General features: G+C 49.2%; 1 protein-coding gene across 2 annotated transcripts in view; it reads right to left on the minus strand.

Moving 5' to 3' along the window:
* NINL (ninein like) overlaps window positions 1–16322 on the minus strand; it is a 253682-nt gene that overhangs the window by 40942 nt on the left and 196418 nt on the right. For both annotated transcript variants that reach the window (XM_089669816.1, XM_089669815.1), the window contains exon 21: window positions 11903–12136. In XM_089669816.1, the coding sequence (XP_089525942.1) occupies window positions 11903–12136 (234 nt within the window). The remainder of the gene's footprint in view (window positions 1–11902; window positions 12137–16322) is intronic.

A 16322-nucleotide genomic window follows, 5' to 3' on the forward strand; every position in this document is an offset into this window, starting at 1 on the left:
CTCATGCTGCTGCCAAGTCTAGAGTCTCTCATGGGTCCCTGTACGGCCTCCCATTGCTGCTGTCTCCATCGCCACACTCTGCTGCCATGTGCCACTTTCAGGTCTCTTCACACTGCTGGTGTGTTTAATTTTTTGACATAGGGTGCAGGCAGATTACGGGCCTCACATAGCTGCTGCCAGGCCCCTAATCTGCCATGGGCCCCTATATACCGCCTCCTCATGCTGCTGCCAAGTCCAGAGTCTGTCATGGGTCCCTGTACGGCCTCCCATTGCTGCTGTCTCCATCGCCACACTCTGCTGCCATGTGCCACTTTCAGGTCTCTTCACACTGCTGGTGTGTTTAATTTTTTGACATAGGGTGCAGGCAGATTACGGGCCTCACATAGCTGCTGCCAGGCCCCTAATCTGCCATGGGCCCCTATATACCGCCTCCTCATGCTGCTGCCAAGTCTAGAGTCTCTCATGGGTCCCTGTACGGCCTCCCATTGCTGCTGTCTCCATCGCCACACTCTGCTGCCATGTGCCACTTTCAGGTCTCTTCACACTGCTGGTGTGTTAAATTTTTTGACATAGGGTGCAGGCAGATTACGGGCCTCACATAGCTGCTGCCAGGCCCCTAATCTGCCATGGGCCCCTATATACCGCCTCCTCATGCTGCTGCCAAGTCTAGAGTCTCTCATGGGTCCCTGTACGGCCTCCCATTGCTGCTGTCTCCATCGCCACACTCTGCTGCCATGTGCCACTTTCAGGTCTCTTCACACTGCTGGTGTGTTAAATTTTTTGACATAGGGTGCAGGCAGATTACGGGCCTCACATAGCTGCTGCCAGGCCCCTAATCTGCCATGGGCCCCTATATACCGCCTCCTCATGCTGCTGCCAAGTCTAGAGTCTCTCATGGGTCCCTGTACGGCCTCCCATTGCTGCTGTCTCCATCGCCACACTCTGCTGCCATGTGCCACTTTCAGGTCTCTTCACACTGCTGGTGTGTTAAATTTTTTGACATAGGGTGCAGGCAGATTACGGGCCTCACATAGCTGCTGCCAGGCCCCTAATCTGCCATGGGCCCCTATATACCGCCTCCTCATGCTGCTGCCAAGTCTAGAGTCTCTCATGGGTCCCTGTACGGCCTCCCATTGCTGCTGTCTCCATCGCCACACTCTGCTGCCATGTGCCACTTTCAGGTCTCTTCACACTGCTGGTGTGTTAAATTTTTTGACATAGGGTGCAGGCAGATTACGGGCCTCACATAGCTGCTGCCAGGCCCCTAATCTGCCATGGGCCCCTATATACCGCCTCCTCATGCTGCTGCCAAGTCTAGAGTCTCTCATGGGTCCCTGTACGGCCTCCCATTGCTGCTGTCTCCATCGCCACACTCTGCTGCCATGTGCCACTTTCAGGTCTCTTCACACTGCTGGTGTGTTAAATTTTTTGACATAGGGTGCAGGCAGATTACGGGCCTCACATAGCTGCTGCCAGGCCCCTAATCTGCCATGGGCCCCTATATACCGCCTCCTCATGCTGCTGCCAAGTCTAGAGTCTCTCATGGGTCCCTGTACGGCCTCCCATTGCTGCTGTCTCCATCGCCACACTCTGCTGCCATGTGCCACTTTCAGGTCTCTTCACACTGCTGGTGTGTTAAATTTTTTGACATAGGGTGCAGGCAGATTACGGGCCTCACATAGCTGCTGCCAGGCCCCTAATCTGCCATGGGCCCCTATATACCGCCTCCTCATGCTGCTGCCAAGTCTAGAGTCTCTCATGGGTCCCTGTACGGCCTCCCATTGCTGCTGTCTCCATCGCCACACTCTGCTGCCATGTGCCACTTTCAGGTCTCTTCACACTGCTGGTGTGTTAAATTTTTTGACATAGGGTGCAGGCAGATTACGGGCCTCACATAGCTGCTGCCAGGCCCCTAATCTGCCATGGGCCCCTATATACCGCCTCCTCATGCTGCTGCCAAGTCTAGAGTCTCTCATGGGTCCCTGTACGGCCTCCCATTGCTGCTGTCTCCATCGCCACACTCTGCTGCCATGTGCCACTTTCAGGTCTCTTCACACTGCTGGTGTGTTAAATTTTTTGACATAGGGTGCAGGCAGATTACGGGCCTCACATAGCTGCTGCCAGGCCCCTAATCTGCCATGGGCCCCTATATACCGCCTCCTCATGCTGCTGCCAAGTCTAGAGTCTCTCATGGGTCCCTGTACGGCCTCCCATTGCTGCTGTCTCCATCGCCACACTCTGCCATGTGCCACTTTCAGGTCTCTTCACACTGCTGGTGTGTTTAATTTTTTGACATAGGGTGCAGGCAGATTACGGGCCTCACATAGCTGCTGCCAGGCCCCTAATCTGCCATGGGCCCCTATATACCGCCTCCTCATGCTGCTGCCAAGTCTAGAGTCTCTCATGGGTCCCTGTACGGCCTCCCATTGCTGCTGTCTCCATCGCCACACTCTGCTGCCATGTGCCACTTTCAGGTCTCTTCACACTGCTGGTGTGTTTAATTTTTTGACATAGGGTGCAGGCAGATTACGGGCCTCACATAGCTGCTGCCAGGCCCCTAATCTGCCATGGGCCCCTATATACCGCCTCCTCATGCTGCTGCCAAGTCCAGAGTCTGTCATGGGTCCCTGTACGGCCTCCCATTGCTGCTGTCTCCATCGCCACACTCTGCTGCCATGTGCCACTTTCAGGTCTCTTCACACTGCTGGTGTGTTAAATTTTTTGACATAGGGTGCAGGCAGATTACGGGCCTCACATAGCTGCTGCCAGGCCCCTAATCTGCCATGGGCCCCTATATACCGCCTCCTCATGCTGCTGCCAAGTCCAGAGTCTGTCATGGGTCCCTGTACGGCCTCCCATTGCTGCTGTCTCCATCGCCACACTCTGCTGCCATGTGCCACTTTCAGGTCTCTTCACACTGCTGGTGTGTTAAATTTTTTGACATAGGGTGCAGGCAGATTACGGGCCTCACATAGCTGCTGCCAGGCCCCTAATCTGCCATGGGCCCCTATATACCGCCTCCTCATGCTGCTGCCAAGTCCAGAGTCTGTCATGGGTCCCTGTACGGCCTCCCATTGCTGCTGTCTCCATCGCCACACTCTGCTGCCATGTGCCACTTTCAGGTCTCTTCACACTGCTGGTGTGTTAAATTTTTTGACATAGGGTGCAGGCAGATTACGGGCCTCACATAGCTGCTGCCAGGCCCCTAATCTGCCATGGGCCCCTATATACCGCCTCCTCATGCTGCTGCCAAGTCTAGAGTCTCTCATGGGTCCCTGTACGGCCTCCCATTGCTGCTGTCTCCATCGCCACACTCTGCCATGTGCCACTTTCAGGTCTCTTCACACTGCTGGTGTGTTTAATTTTTTGACATAGGGTGCAGGCAGATTACGGGCCTCACATAGCTGCTGCCAGGCCCCTAATCTGCCATGGGCCCCTATATACCGCCTCCTCATGCTGCTGCCAAGTCTAGAGTCTCTCATGGGTCCCTGTACGGCCTCCCATTGCTGCTGTCTCCATCGCCACACTCTGCTGCCATGTGCCACTTTCAGGTCTCTTCACACTGCTGGTGTGTTAAATTTTTTGACATAGGGTGCAGGCAGATTACGGGCCTCACATAGCTGCTGCCAGGCCCCTAATCTGCCATGGGCCCCTATATACCGCCTCCTCATGCTGCTGCCAAGTCCAGAGTCTGTCATGGGTCCCTGTATGGCCTCCCATTGCTGCTGTCTCCATCGCCACACTCTGCTGCCATGTGCCACTTTCAGGTCTCTTCACACTGCTGGTGTGTTTAATTTTTTGACATAGGGTGCAGGCAGATTACGGGCCTCACATAGCTGCTGCCAGGCCCCTAATCTGCCATGGGCCCCTATATACCGCCTCCTCATGCTGCTGCCAAGTCTAGAGTCTCTCATGGGTCCCTGTACGGCCTCCCATTGCTGCTGTCTCCATCGCCACACTCTGCTGCCATGTGCCACTTTCAGGTCTCTTCACACTGCTGGTGTGTTAAATTTTTTGACATAGGGTGCAGGCAGATTACGGGCCTCACATAGCTGCTGCCAGGCCCCTAATCTGCCATGGGCCCCTATATACCGCCTCCTCATGCTGCTGCCAAGTCTAGAGTCTCTCATGGGTCCCTGTACGGCCTCCCATTGCTGCTGTCTCCATCGCCACACTCTGCTGCCATGTGCCACTTTCAGGTCTCTTCACACTGCTGGTGTGTTAAATTTTTTGACATAGGGTGCAGGCAGATTACGGGCCTCACATAGCTGCTGCCAGGCCCCTAATCTGCCATGGGCCCCTATATACCGCCTCCTCATGCTGCTGCCAAGTCTAGAGTCTCTCATGGGTCCCTGTACGGCCTCCCATTGCTGCTGTCTCCATCGCCACACTCTGCTGCCATGTGCCACTTTCAGGTCTCTTCACACTGCTGGTGTGTTAAATTTTTTGACATAGGGTGCAGGCAGATTACGGGCCTCACATAGCTGCTGCCAGGCCCCTAATCTGCCATGGGCCCCTATATACCGCCTCCTCATGCTGCTGCCAAGTCTAGAGTCTCTCATGGGTCCCTGTACGGCCTCCCATTGCTGCTGTCTCCATCGCCACACTCTGCCATGTGCCACTTTCAGGTCTCTTCACACTGCTGGTGTGTTTAATTTTTTGACATAGGGTGCAGGCAGATTACGGGCCTCACATAGCTGCTGCCAGGCCCCTAATCTGCCATGGGCCCCTATATACCGCCTCCTCATGCTGCTGCCAAGTCTAGAGTCTCTCATGGGTCCCTGTACAGCCTCCCATTGCTGCTGTCTCCATCGCCACACTCTGCTGCCATGTGCCACTTTCAGGTCTCTTCACACTGCTGGTGTGTTAAATTTTTTGACATAGGGTGCAGGCAGATTACGGGCCTCACATAGCTGCTGCCAGGCCCCTAATCTGCCATGGGCCCCTATATACCGCCTCCTCATGCTGCTGCCAAGTCTAGAGTCTCTCATGGGTCCCTGTACGGCCTCCCATTGCTGCTGTCTCCATCGCCACACTCTGCCATGTGCCACTTTCAGGTCTCTTCACACTGCTGGTGTGTTTAATTTTTTGACATAGGGTGCAGGCAGATTACGGGCCTCACATAGCTGCTGCCAGGCCCCTAATCTGCCATGGGCCCCTATATACCGCCTCCTCATGCTGCTGCCAAGTCTAGAGTCTCTCATGGGTCCCTGTACGGCCTCCCATTGCTGCTGTCTCCATCGCCACACTCTGCTGCCATGTGCCACTTTCAGGTCTCTTCACACTGCTGGTGTGTTAAATTTTTTGACATAGGGTGCAGGCAGATTACGGGCCTCACATAGCTGCTGCCAGGCCCCTAATCTGCCATGGGCCCCTATATACCGCCTCCTCATGCTGCTGCCAAGTCTAGAGTCTCTCATGGGTCCCTGTACGGCCTCCCATTGCTGCTGTCTCCATCGCCACACTCTGCTGCCATGTGCCACTTTCAGGTCTCTTCACACTGCTGGTGTGTTAAATTTTTTGACATAGGGTGCAGGCAGATTACGGGCCTCACATAGCTGCTGCCAGGCCCCTAATCTGCCATGGGCCCCTATATACCGCCTCCTCATGCTGCTGCCAAGTCTAGAGTCTCTCATGGGTCCCTGTACGGCCTCCCATTGCTGCTGTCTCCATCGCCACACTCTGCCATGTGCCACTTTCAGGTCTCTTCACACTGCTGGTGTGTTTAATTTTTTGACATAGGGTGCAGGCAGATTACGGGCCTCACATAGCTGCTGCCAGGCCCCTAATCTGCCATGGGCCCCTATATACCGCCTCCTCATGCTGCTGCCAAGTCTAGAGTCTCTCATGGGTCCCTGTACGGCCTCCCATTGCTGCTGTCTCCATCGCCACACTCTGCTGCCATGTGCCACTTTCAGGTCTCTTCACACTGCTGGTGTGTTTAATTTTTTGACATAGGGTGCAGGCAGATTACGGGCCTCACATAGCTGCTGCCAGGCCCCTAATCTGCCATGGGCCCCTATATACCGCCTCCTCATGCTGCTGCCAAGTCCAGAGTCTGTCATGGGTCCCTGTACGGCCTCCCATTGCTGCTGTCTCCATCGCCACACTCTGCTGCCATGTGCCACTTTCAGGTCTCTTCACACTGCTGGTGTGTTAAATTTTTTGACATAGGGTGCAGGCAGATTACGGGCCTCACATAGCTGCTGCCAGGCCCCTAATCTGCCATGGGCCCCTATATACCGCCTCCTCATGCTGCTGCCAAGTCCAGAGTCTGTCATGGGTCCCTGTACGGCCTCCCATTGCTGCTGTCTCCATCGCCACACTCTGCTGCCATGTGCCACTTTCAGGTCTCTTCACACTGCTGGTGTGTTAAATTTTTTGACATAGGGTGCAGGCAGATTACGGGCCTCACATAGCTGCTGCCAGGCCCCTAATCTGCCAGGGGCCCCTATATACCGCCTCCTCATGCTGCTGCCAAGTCTAGAGTCTCTCATGGGTCCCTGTACGGCCTCCCATTGCTGCTGTCTCCATCGCCACACTCTGCCATGTGCCACTTTCAGGTCTCTTCACACTGCTGGTGTGTTTAATTTTTTGACATAGGGTGCAGGCAGATTACGGGCCTCACATAGCTGCTGCCAGGCCCCTAATCTGCCATGGGCCCCTATATACCGCCTCCTCATGCTGCTGCCAAGTCTAGAGTCTCTCATGGGTCCCTGTACGGCCTCCCATTGCTGCTGTCTCCATCGCCACACTCTGCTGCCATGTGCCACTTTCAGGTCTCTTCACACTGCTGGTGTGTTAAATTTTTTGACATAGGGTGCAGGCAGATTACGGGCCTCACATAGCTGCTGCCAGGCCCCTAATCTGCCATGGGCCCCTATATACCGCCTCCTCATGCTGCTGCCAAGTCCAGAGTCTGTCATGGGTCCCTGTATGGCCTCCCATTGCTGCTGTCTCCATCGCCACACTCTGCTGCCATGTGCCACTTTCAGGTCTCTTCACACTGCTGGTGTGTTTAATTTTTTGACATAGGGTGCAGGCAGATTACGGGCCTCACATAGCTGCTGCCAGGCCCCTAATCTGCCATGGGCCCCTATATACCGCCTCCTCATGCTGCTGCCAAGTCTAGAGTCTCTCATGGGTCCCTGTACGGCCTCCCATTGCTGCTGTCTCCATCGCCACACTCTGCTGCCATGTGCCACTTTCAGGTCTCTTCACACTGCTGGTGTGTTAAATTTTTTGACATAGGGTGCAGGCAGATTACGGGCCTCACATAGCTGCTGCCAGGCCCCTAATCTGCCATGGGCCCCTATATACCGCCTCCTCATGCTGCTGCCAAGTCTAGAGTCTCTCATGGGTCCCTGTACGGCCTCCCATTGCTGCTGTCTCCATCGCCACACTCTGCCATGTGCCACTTTCAGGTCTCTTCACACTGCTGGTGTGTTTAATTTTTTGACATAGGGTGCAGGCAGATTACGGGCCTCACATAGCTGCTGCCAGGCCCCTAATCTGCCATGGGCCCCTATATACCGCCTCCTCATGCTGCTGCCAAGTCTAGAGTCTCTCATGGGTCCCTGTACGGCCTCCCATTGCTGCTGTCTCCATCGCCACACTCTGCTGCCATGTGCCACTTTCAGGTCTCTTCACACTGCTGGTGTGTTAAATTTTTTGACATAGGGTGCAGGCAGATTACGGGCCTCACATAGCTGCTGCCAGGCCCCTAATCTGCCATGGGCCCCTATATACCGCCTCCTCATGCTGCTGCCAAGTCTAGAGTCTCTCATGGGTCCCTGTACGGCCTCCCATTGCTGCTGTCTCCATCGCCACACTCTGCTGCCATGTGCCACTTTCAGGTCTCTTCACACTGCTGGTGTGTTTAATTTTTTGACATAGGGTGCAGGCAGATTACGGGCCTCACATAGCTGCTGCCAGGCCCCTAATCTGCCATGGGCCCCTATATACCGCCTCCTCATGCTGCTGCCAAGTCTAGAGTCTCTCATGGGTCCCTGTACGGCCTCCCATTGCTGCTGTCTCCATCGCCACACTCTGCTGCCATGTGCCACTTTCAGGTCTCTTCACACTGCTGGTGTGTTAAATTTTTTGACATAGGGTGCAGGCAGATTACGGGCCTCACATAGCTGCTGCCAGGCCCCTAATCTGCCATGGGCCCCTATATACCGCCTCCTCATGCTGCTGCCAAGTCCAGAGTCTGTCATGGGTCCCTGTATGGCCTCCCATTGCTGCTGTCTCCATCGCCACACTCTGCTGCCATGTGCCACTTTCAGGTCTCTTCACACTGCTGGTGTGTTTAATTTTTTGACATAGGGTGCAGGCAGATTACGGGCCTCACATAGCTGCTGCCAGGCCCCTAATCTGCCATGGGCCCCTATATACCGCCTCCTCATGCTGCTGCCAAGTCTAGAGTCTCTCATGGGTCCCTGTACGGCCTCCCATTGCTGCTGTCTCCATCGCCACACTCTGCTGCCATGTGCCACTTTCAGGTCTCTTCACACTGCTGGTGTGTTAAATTTTTTGACATAGGGTGCAGGCAGATTACGGGCCTCACATAGCTGCTGCCAGGCCCCTAATCTGCCATGGGCCCCTATATACCGCCTCCTCATGCTGCTGCCAAGTCCAGAGTCTGTCATGGGTCCCTGTATGGCCTCCCATTGCTGCTGTCTCCATCGCCACACTCTGCTGCCATGTGCCACTTTCAGGTCTCTTCACACTGCTGGTGTGTTAAATTTTTTGACATAGGGTGCAGGCAGATTACGGGCCTCACATAGCTGCTGCCAGGCCCCTAATCTGCCATGGGCCCCTATATACCGCCTCCTCATGCTGCTGCCAAGTCTAGAGTCTCTCATGGGTCCCTGTACGGCCTCCCATTGCTGCTGTCTCCATCGCCACACTCTGCTGCCATGTGCCACTTTCAGGTCTCTTCACACTGCTGGTGTGTTTAATTTTTTGACATAGGGTGCAGGCAGATTACGGGCCTCACATAGCTGCTGCCAGGCCCCTAATCTGCCATGGGCCCCTATATACCGCCTCCTCATGCTGCTGCCAAGTCTAGAGTCTCTCATGGGTCCCTGTACGGCCTCCCATTGCTGCTGTCTCCATCGCCACACTCTGCTGCCATGTGCCACTTTCAGGTCTCTTCACACTGCTGGTGTGTTAAATTTTTTGACATAGGGTGCAGGCAGATTACGGGCCTCACATAGCTGCTGCCAGGCCCCTAATCTGCCATGGGCCCCTATATACCGCCTCCTCATGCTGCTGCCAAGTCCAGAGTCTGTCATGGGTCCCTGTACGGCCTCCCATTGCTGCTGTCTCCATCGCCACACTCTGCTGCCATGTGCCACTTTCAGGTCTCTTCACACTGCTGGTGTGTTAAATTTTTTGACATAGGGTGCTGGCAGATTACGGGCCTCCCATTGCTGCTGCCAGACATGTAATCTGCCATGGGCCCCCGTACCGACTCCTCATGCTGTGACGTTGCAACAAGGTGTAATTCAACCCTACATATGTTAGACCGCCTTTACGAACAGCTAAAGGCCATCACAGATTTCCTGATGTTAAAAGCGGATAAAGGTACTCCCTGTGTAACTTAGATGTCAGCCATTGTCAGCTCATGTGTGACACCTGCGCTTGCTCAGGCCCTTTGAGGAGGCCACGCTATTCGTGAGTCGGCAGGACTATGGGATGAATGAGGTCAAATCGGCCATGGGCCCCCGTACCGCCTGTTCACGCTGATGCTGGTCCCACAGTGTGACCTGGGTTCCTGTACGGCCTCCCATTGCTTCCACTCTGCCATGTGCCACTTTGAAATCTCCTCACACTCCTGCGGTTGTCCATTTTGTCATAGGTTGCTGGCAGATTACAGGCCTTCCATAGGTGCCACCAAGCCCCATATCGGCCATGGGCCCCCGTACCGCCTGGTCACGCTGCTGCTGGGCCCATAGTGTGACCTGGGTCCCTGTACCGCCTCCCATTGCTCCCACTCTGCCATGTGCCACTTTCAGGTCTCCTCACGCTCCTGCTGGTTTCCATTTTGTCATAGGTTGCTGTATGGCCTCCCATTGCTGCTGCCTCCACCGCCACACTGTGGCTCCAAACACTGGTTTTGGCCCCGTGACTGGCCAAAGGAGTGAAGTGTGCAGTGATTCTAAGATCGACGGCACTCATCTGCATGTCATACTGACAGACAGTATTATTTCTCTTCCCCAGCAGACTCCAAGGGCATTTAAATTAAAGGTACAGTGTTCTGCACTAATATTAAGTCTCTCTGAAGCCTAGAAACACCCTTTTTTAAGTTAAATTCACAGCGAATTTATTCGACTCGAATCGAATATTGTCCACGAATTCGCCGAATCAGTCGAATCGAATTTTTCATTTCTTCGCTCATCTCTAGTCATAACATATTATATGTCAGGCTCACTGTGTTTGTCAAACACTGGCCAAAAGGAATCAAAGGAGGGAATTGAACAGCAAATAATCAAAAACCTGAAATTAGGGGGAGGGCGCTGACAGAAGCAGATTGTGGAAATACCACGTGCCACGTTCCTAACACGTATCACAGTGATAATCAGCAACCTACCTTCGTGCTCCACGCTGCCCTTACCTGCACTGCAGTCCACCTGCAATCATAACTTGAAATAAACAGAAAAAAAAAGTTCCCTCAAAAGAGATAACAGGTGATTTAACTTACTTGTCTTGGTTCTACTTTGTAACTATCTCGAAACCTTATTGTTAATAATTATACAGACATTTTCCTTTTCTAAATCCCCTGCCAAGTGCAGGTACCCTAAGCTTTGGCTAACTTTATTAATAGCAATATTCAATGTAATGCTTATATTGTCAAATCTAGATACAGTACCTTACTGCATATGTACTGATAGTTATACTCCTTTAGGAAAGAGACTGGACCATATGGGCAGCAGAAAGCATCATCGTAAATGATAATGGTAATAAAATTACTTGAATCAGTGCAAAGACCATAACAGCCCCTTTGAAAGGTGGTCTTACATTCTACCTCCAAGAAAATAATTTTCATGTACACAAAACCCCAGAATACTATCACCCTAAATTTACGTACATTAGACCAACTCAAACACTGGTGGCAAGTTCAAACAGGAAAATTACGGGCACAAACAGAAAGCCATTTCTACCATAGAAACATACCGGCTGCACTAGCAGTTACCCCAAGTATTTTTCAATAGGGTACTTTTTTACAATAATAACTGTCTAAGAGGGAATTTCTCTTACTTTGGAGAGATTTCCTTTAGCTTTGCGTAAAATACCTGGAAATCATAAGTTATAAAGCCTCAAATGCACAAACAATATTTAATTGGTATTACACAAGGTCACACGAACACACCTTTTACTGCACAGGTAGTTACTTGTTCTCCTTTGCCCTTAAAGTGTAAGTTCACCTTTTCAGAAAAACATTACAAGGTGAACGCCATACAACCGCCCTACCCCCTCAGTCCCCACTGTACTTACATCTGTGGGTGATGAGCTGTCAGTGCTCTTTTATATTTCATTTATAAAACAAGACAAAAGGTGGTAAAACAAGTGAATTATTAAGGAGCTGGCAATTTCTTCTTTTAGCTATAAAATAATGAATGCCGTACGCAGGGCTTATAACTGAAAAGCAACGGACAGGTGTGAAAAGTTCCATAGGATTTAAAGGGATGCATTATTCATCTGCTTTTTTTTTACCTGAAAAACTGATCAGTGTGAAAGGGCCCTTATAGTGCATACTAGCTTATTGTATCTGTGGGCACCTAATCTAGGTCTCTTAGGTTTCATGGCTGATTCCAGAGCAATGTTTTCTTTATTCTGCTCCTCTGTTATTTGAACATCTGCCATGTTTCAAATATGCCAAATAATTCCACTTTACCTCTTGTTTGGTTTTCTGCAGTTCTTGTTCTAATTCTTCTTTTTCTCTTTGCCAGACCATCTGTTGCTCGTGTCTCTCAGTTTCCAGAGCAGTAATCATTCCCTGCAGTTGCTCTAGAACAACATTGGCTTTATCCTTCTGTTCAGAGACCTCTTGTAGTTTGGTGTTTAGATGAAGAATTGTCTCCTCAAGCTGTACATTTGATTGTGAAAACTCATTCTGCTGGTCGTGGTACTGCAAGAGAAATGTAATAAATGTATAAATACTTATAAACTCCAAGCCATTAATGGGGTTTCTCAATTCCAGACAGAAAGTTGACACTTCCTGCAGTTTTTACATTCCAAACCTGGCAAGTTAAAGAGCATGTATATTGGTTTAGTATAGAATTATTAGGGTTCAGGCTAAATAAATAAAATGGCTTAAAAATATGAAATATTGCATATAGTTGTTTTAGACAGCAGGATGAGCCATTCTCTCATTTTCACGTCTTACATTTTCTTCTAAACCTCCTAAAAAGCATGCCATTCTGCTTGCTATCCCATAAAACAGTGCATGTGCATAGAGGCTGGTGTAAGTCTTTTACAGCTCATCTCACAATTCTCCAGCAGTCCCTGCAGAGCAGTTGTGAAAACTGAGCCAGGAATTCAAACTTTTGAAGGTAAAGTGGCATTAAACACAGTCAGTCTGGTTAGGATTCTATTAGCAGAGGTCAGCTAGCAGAAAAAAAATTAAATTACAGCCAATGCAGAAAAGAAGGATAAAGACGAAAATTAAATGCATATAAAGTGGATGTTTGCACTGAGCTTTCATAGCTGTCATCTAGGGTTTGCTATATAGCTGTGACATGAAAGAAGAGGCAACAAAGAGCTTACAACAGCCTCTATGTTAAATGAAAGAGCATGAAGAATAAAAAAATAGGATTCATTTTTATATGTGAGTGAGTCTAGCAATGACTCCTCCCTCAGTTAATCATTTGTGGCAGCCCTTGCTGCCCCTTTGAAATGCAATTTGCAGTGTATTACTTTTTAGAGGGCAATTGACAAAGTTGGGAGGGGAGATTTTTGAGTGCCCATTTTAATGCTTAAAAGCTCGCAACTCCGTACATTGCATTCACTTGACAGTCCCATTCAATTGACAAAAGGGTTTCATTTTTGTGCCAGACACAAAAGCACAGTATCTGCCAACGGAACGTGTACGATCCTGTCTAGCTGACTTTGCAGCTTAGCATGGAGCTCATCTGTAACTGAGAAGCACAAATTAAAAATGTTATTTCATTTTTTTCATTCAAACCAACCTCAAGCATCCATCTATGTCTCTATGTTTTATTTTGTTAATAAACTGGCTTCCAGGAAGTAAATACTATATGTGTCAACTGCCCTTACTAAAGATGGTTGTGGCTAGAAATGCTAGGGGATGCTTTTCATTTCTAGCCACAGCCATCTTGAGTAAGGGCAGTTGATTCACGTAGTATTTACTTCCTGGAATCCATCTTCCCCTAGATCAGGCATGCAGGCAGGAGGGTGTGATTAGCTGATAAAGACCTTCCTCTAGATGGAAGTAAAAAATGTCCATGAACACTCATGGTATGCGTGCCATCATTTTGGCCCAAGACAGAAACCAGGAAGCAACTAAAGAGATTTTTATTTTTTACAAGTAGATATAACATACCTTCCTATCTATTTACTAATGCTAGCAGCATATGGATTCAAAATAGTTAAAGTTGATCGAGAGAGTTTAGTTCCACTTTAAGGAGGGGGCAGTTAAACCATGGTTCAATCACCTATGTTTACCCTCGGACCCAAGTGTAAACAAGCCCTTAATTCAGATCAGCATGAGTTTTCTTTCCAACAAGCTGTCATAAAGGAAACAGCATTCACTGAGGCGTCTCTTAAAAAGCTATAAGAGTATCATTTGCCTTTTTATAGTAGAAAAGAGTATATACAGTGTGTGTGTGTGTGTGTATACTGTATATATCTCAAAAAGGCAGGCTGTGCCCCACAGAATGCTAGACACTTAGTAAGGCTGTTCTGAATGGTACATTGTAACTCTTGCTCAAAGACCTGTGAGTGCGTTTTTTTTTAAAAGACTATTAGTTTCTGTGCTGCCTTCATGCACTTGTCACCTTATTGTGTGCAGAAATCACTCTTCTGTGTGTGTAATATATGTACAATAAATATAGAATGTGTTAAATATATTTAAAAAAAACCCATGACCTTAAACTATTATAGTTTCCCTTTAACAGGGTCTTACCCTCTTCATTATAATGCAGACAATACTCTTATCTAGATTCATCTACTCAGTTGGTAATCCCACCAATCAGGGGCGGACTGACCATTTGGAAACTCGGGCACTGCACGAGGGCCCGGGGTCAGTAGGGGGCCCCATGAGATGCCCCTGGTACCTTTTTCATAGGCTTTTTTGAGTTTGGGCAAGGACACAGGGGTCCCATGATCCCCTATTGCCTGGGGGCCCCATGAGTTGTCAGTCCGCCCCTGCCACCAATACATTTTTTAAATTTTTTTTAATGAAATTCAGTGTTCATAGCACTTAATGAACATGGGTTATTTACATTTGCAGAAAGATTTGGAGCACACAGTCTACAGAGCCAGTTTAATCAATTTCACAGTTGATGGGGCCCATTCAATTCATCTGACTGTCTTTTGTTGCCTGGGCTTTTTTTTTCTCAAAGGATAGGTGCAGGAACTCCCCCCTTCTGAGTCACTTCTTGTCTCTGCCCCCCCATACCTATACTTTCAAGCACAGTCCCTTGGTTACACCCCTTTCCCGCCTCCAGGTACCACTCCTTAAAGAGAATACATAGCCAAGTATCATTTTGTGGTGCTAAGTAACTTGTATGGAATTTGTTAATGATAACAATAAAAGCAATACCCCCCAGCAATGGTAGATTCCCCCAGCAACAATGGACCCCCACAACAAAATACCACCCTAGCAACAACAGACCCCAGCAGCAACAACAGATCTCCCATTAGCCATCATCAATAGACTCTCTATCAGCCAGCAACAACAGACCTCTGCCCCAACAGTAGATCCTTTCCAGCAACCATAGGCCCCCCAGCAACAATAGAATGCCACACAAAAATAGATCCCCTCCAGTGACAATAAATCCCCCAGCAGCCAGGAGAACAGACCTTCCAGCACACTCCAGCACCCCTTGCCATTACATACATTCAGTGCTGGAGGTACAGTCACTGTTGTAGGAAGATAGTAAAGCTTATGCATTTGCAGAAACCGGACAAATTTTGATCCATCTAAAAGCAGGCATCTATCGATCGACTTCAGTACAATCATCAGTATAATCATCAACAATAACAAAATGTTTTGTGCAAAAAAAAAACTATTTTTTCCAAATGTTCACTGATGAACACAGAAGATGACTGGGGGTGTCCAAAAACCAATTCCAGATGGAAAAGCAGCGAATAAGAACCCCCCCCCCCCCCAAAAAAAAAATTTTTAAATTTTATTTCAGGTACTTATATAGCGCTGTCAATTTACGCAGCGCTTTACACATATATAGTGAACATTCACATCAGTCCCTAACCCTCAAGGTGTTACAATCTAAGGTCCCTAACTTACATTCATACATACACATATTAGGGCCAATTTAGACAGGATACAATTAACCTACCAGCATGTCTTTGGAGTGTGGGAGGAACCAGGAGCACCCAGAGGAAACCTATGCAAGCATAGGGAGAACATGCAAACTCCATGCAGGAGGTGCCATGGTTGGGAATCGAACCCATGACCCATTTACTGCAAGGCTGACGTGCTAACCACTAAGCCACTGTGCGCCCATATATACAGTTGTGTTCAAAATAATATGTGTGTTGAAAAAAGTGAATAAAGCTCAAAATCCTTCTAATTGCTTTTATTTCCATACACACAAATGCATTGGGAACACTACACATTCTATTCCAATCAAAACATGAAGAAAAATATATAAAATTTGTGTTTTTCCTCTAAACAAATTGAAGAAAAGTGAATATTAGACTGTTCAAAAACATAGCAGTGTTTGTATTCTTCTTTACAAACTCAAACATTCACTATATAAACTGAAAAATGTTTGAAGATTTTGCTTTCCTTTGAATCACTTAATGAATATTTAGTTGTATAAGCACTGTTTCTGAGAACTGCTGTACATCTGTGTTGCATGGAGTCACCAACTTCTGGCACCTGTGAACAGGTATTCCAGCCCAGGATGTTTGGACTACATTCCACAGTTCTTCTCTATTTCTTGGTTTTGCCTCAGAAACTGCATTTTTGATGTCACCCCACAAGTTTTCTATTGGATTAAGATCCGGGGATTGGGCTGGCCACTCCATAACCTCAATCTTAGTGGTCTGGAACCAAGATGTTGCACGTTTACTGGTGTGTTTGGGGTCGTTGTCTTGTTGGAACACCC

Source organism: Staurois parvus, unplaced genomic scaffold (assembly GCF_062004578.1).
Source record: "Staurois parvus isolate SC_StPar_1 unplaced genomic scaffold, SC_StPar_1.0 ptg000081l, whole genome shotgun sequence".
Classification (NCBI taxonomy): Eukaryota; Metazoa; Chordata; class Amphibia; order Anura; family Ranidae; genus Staurois; species Staurois parvus.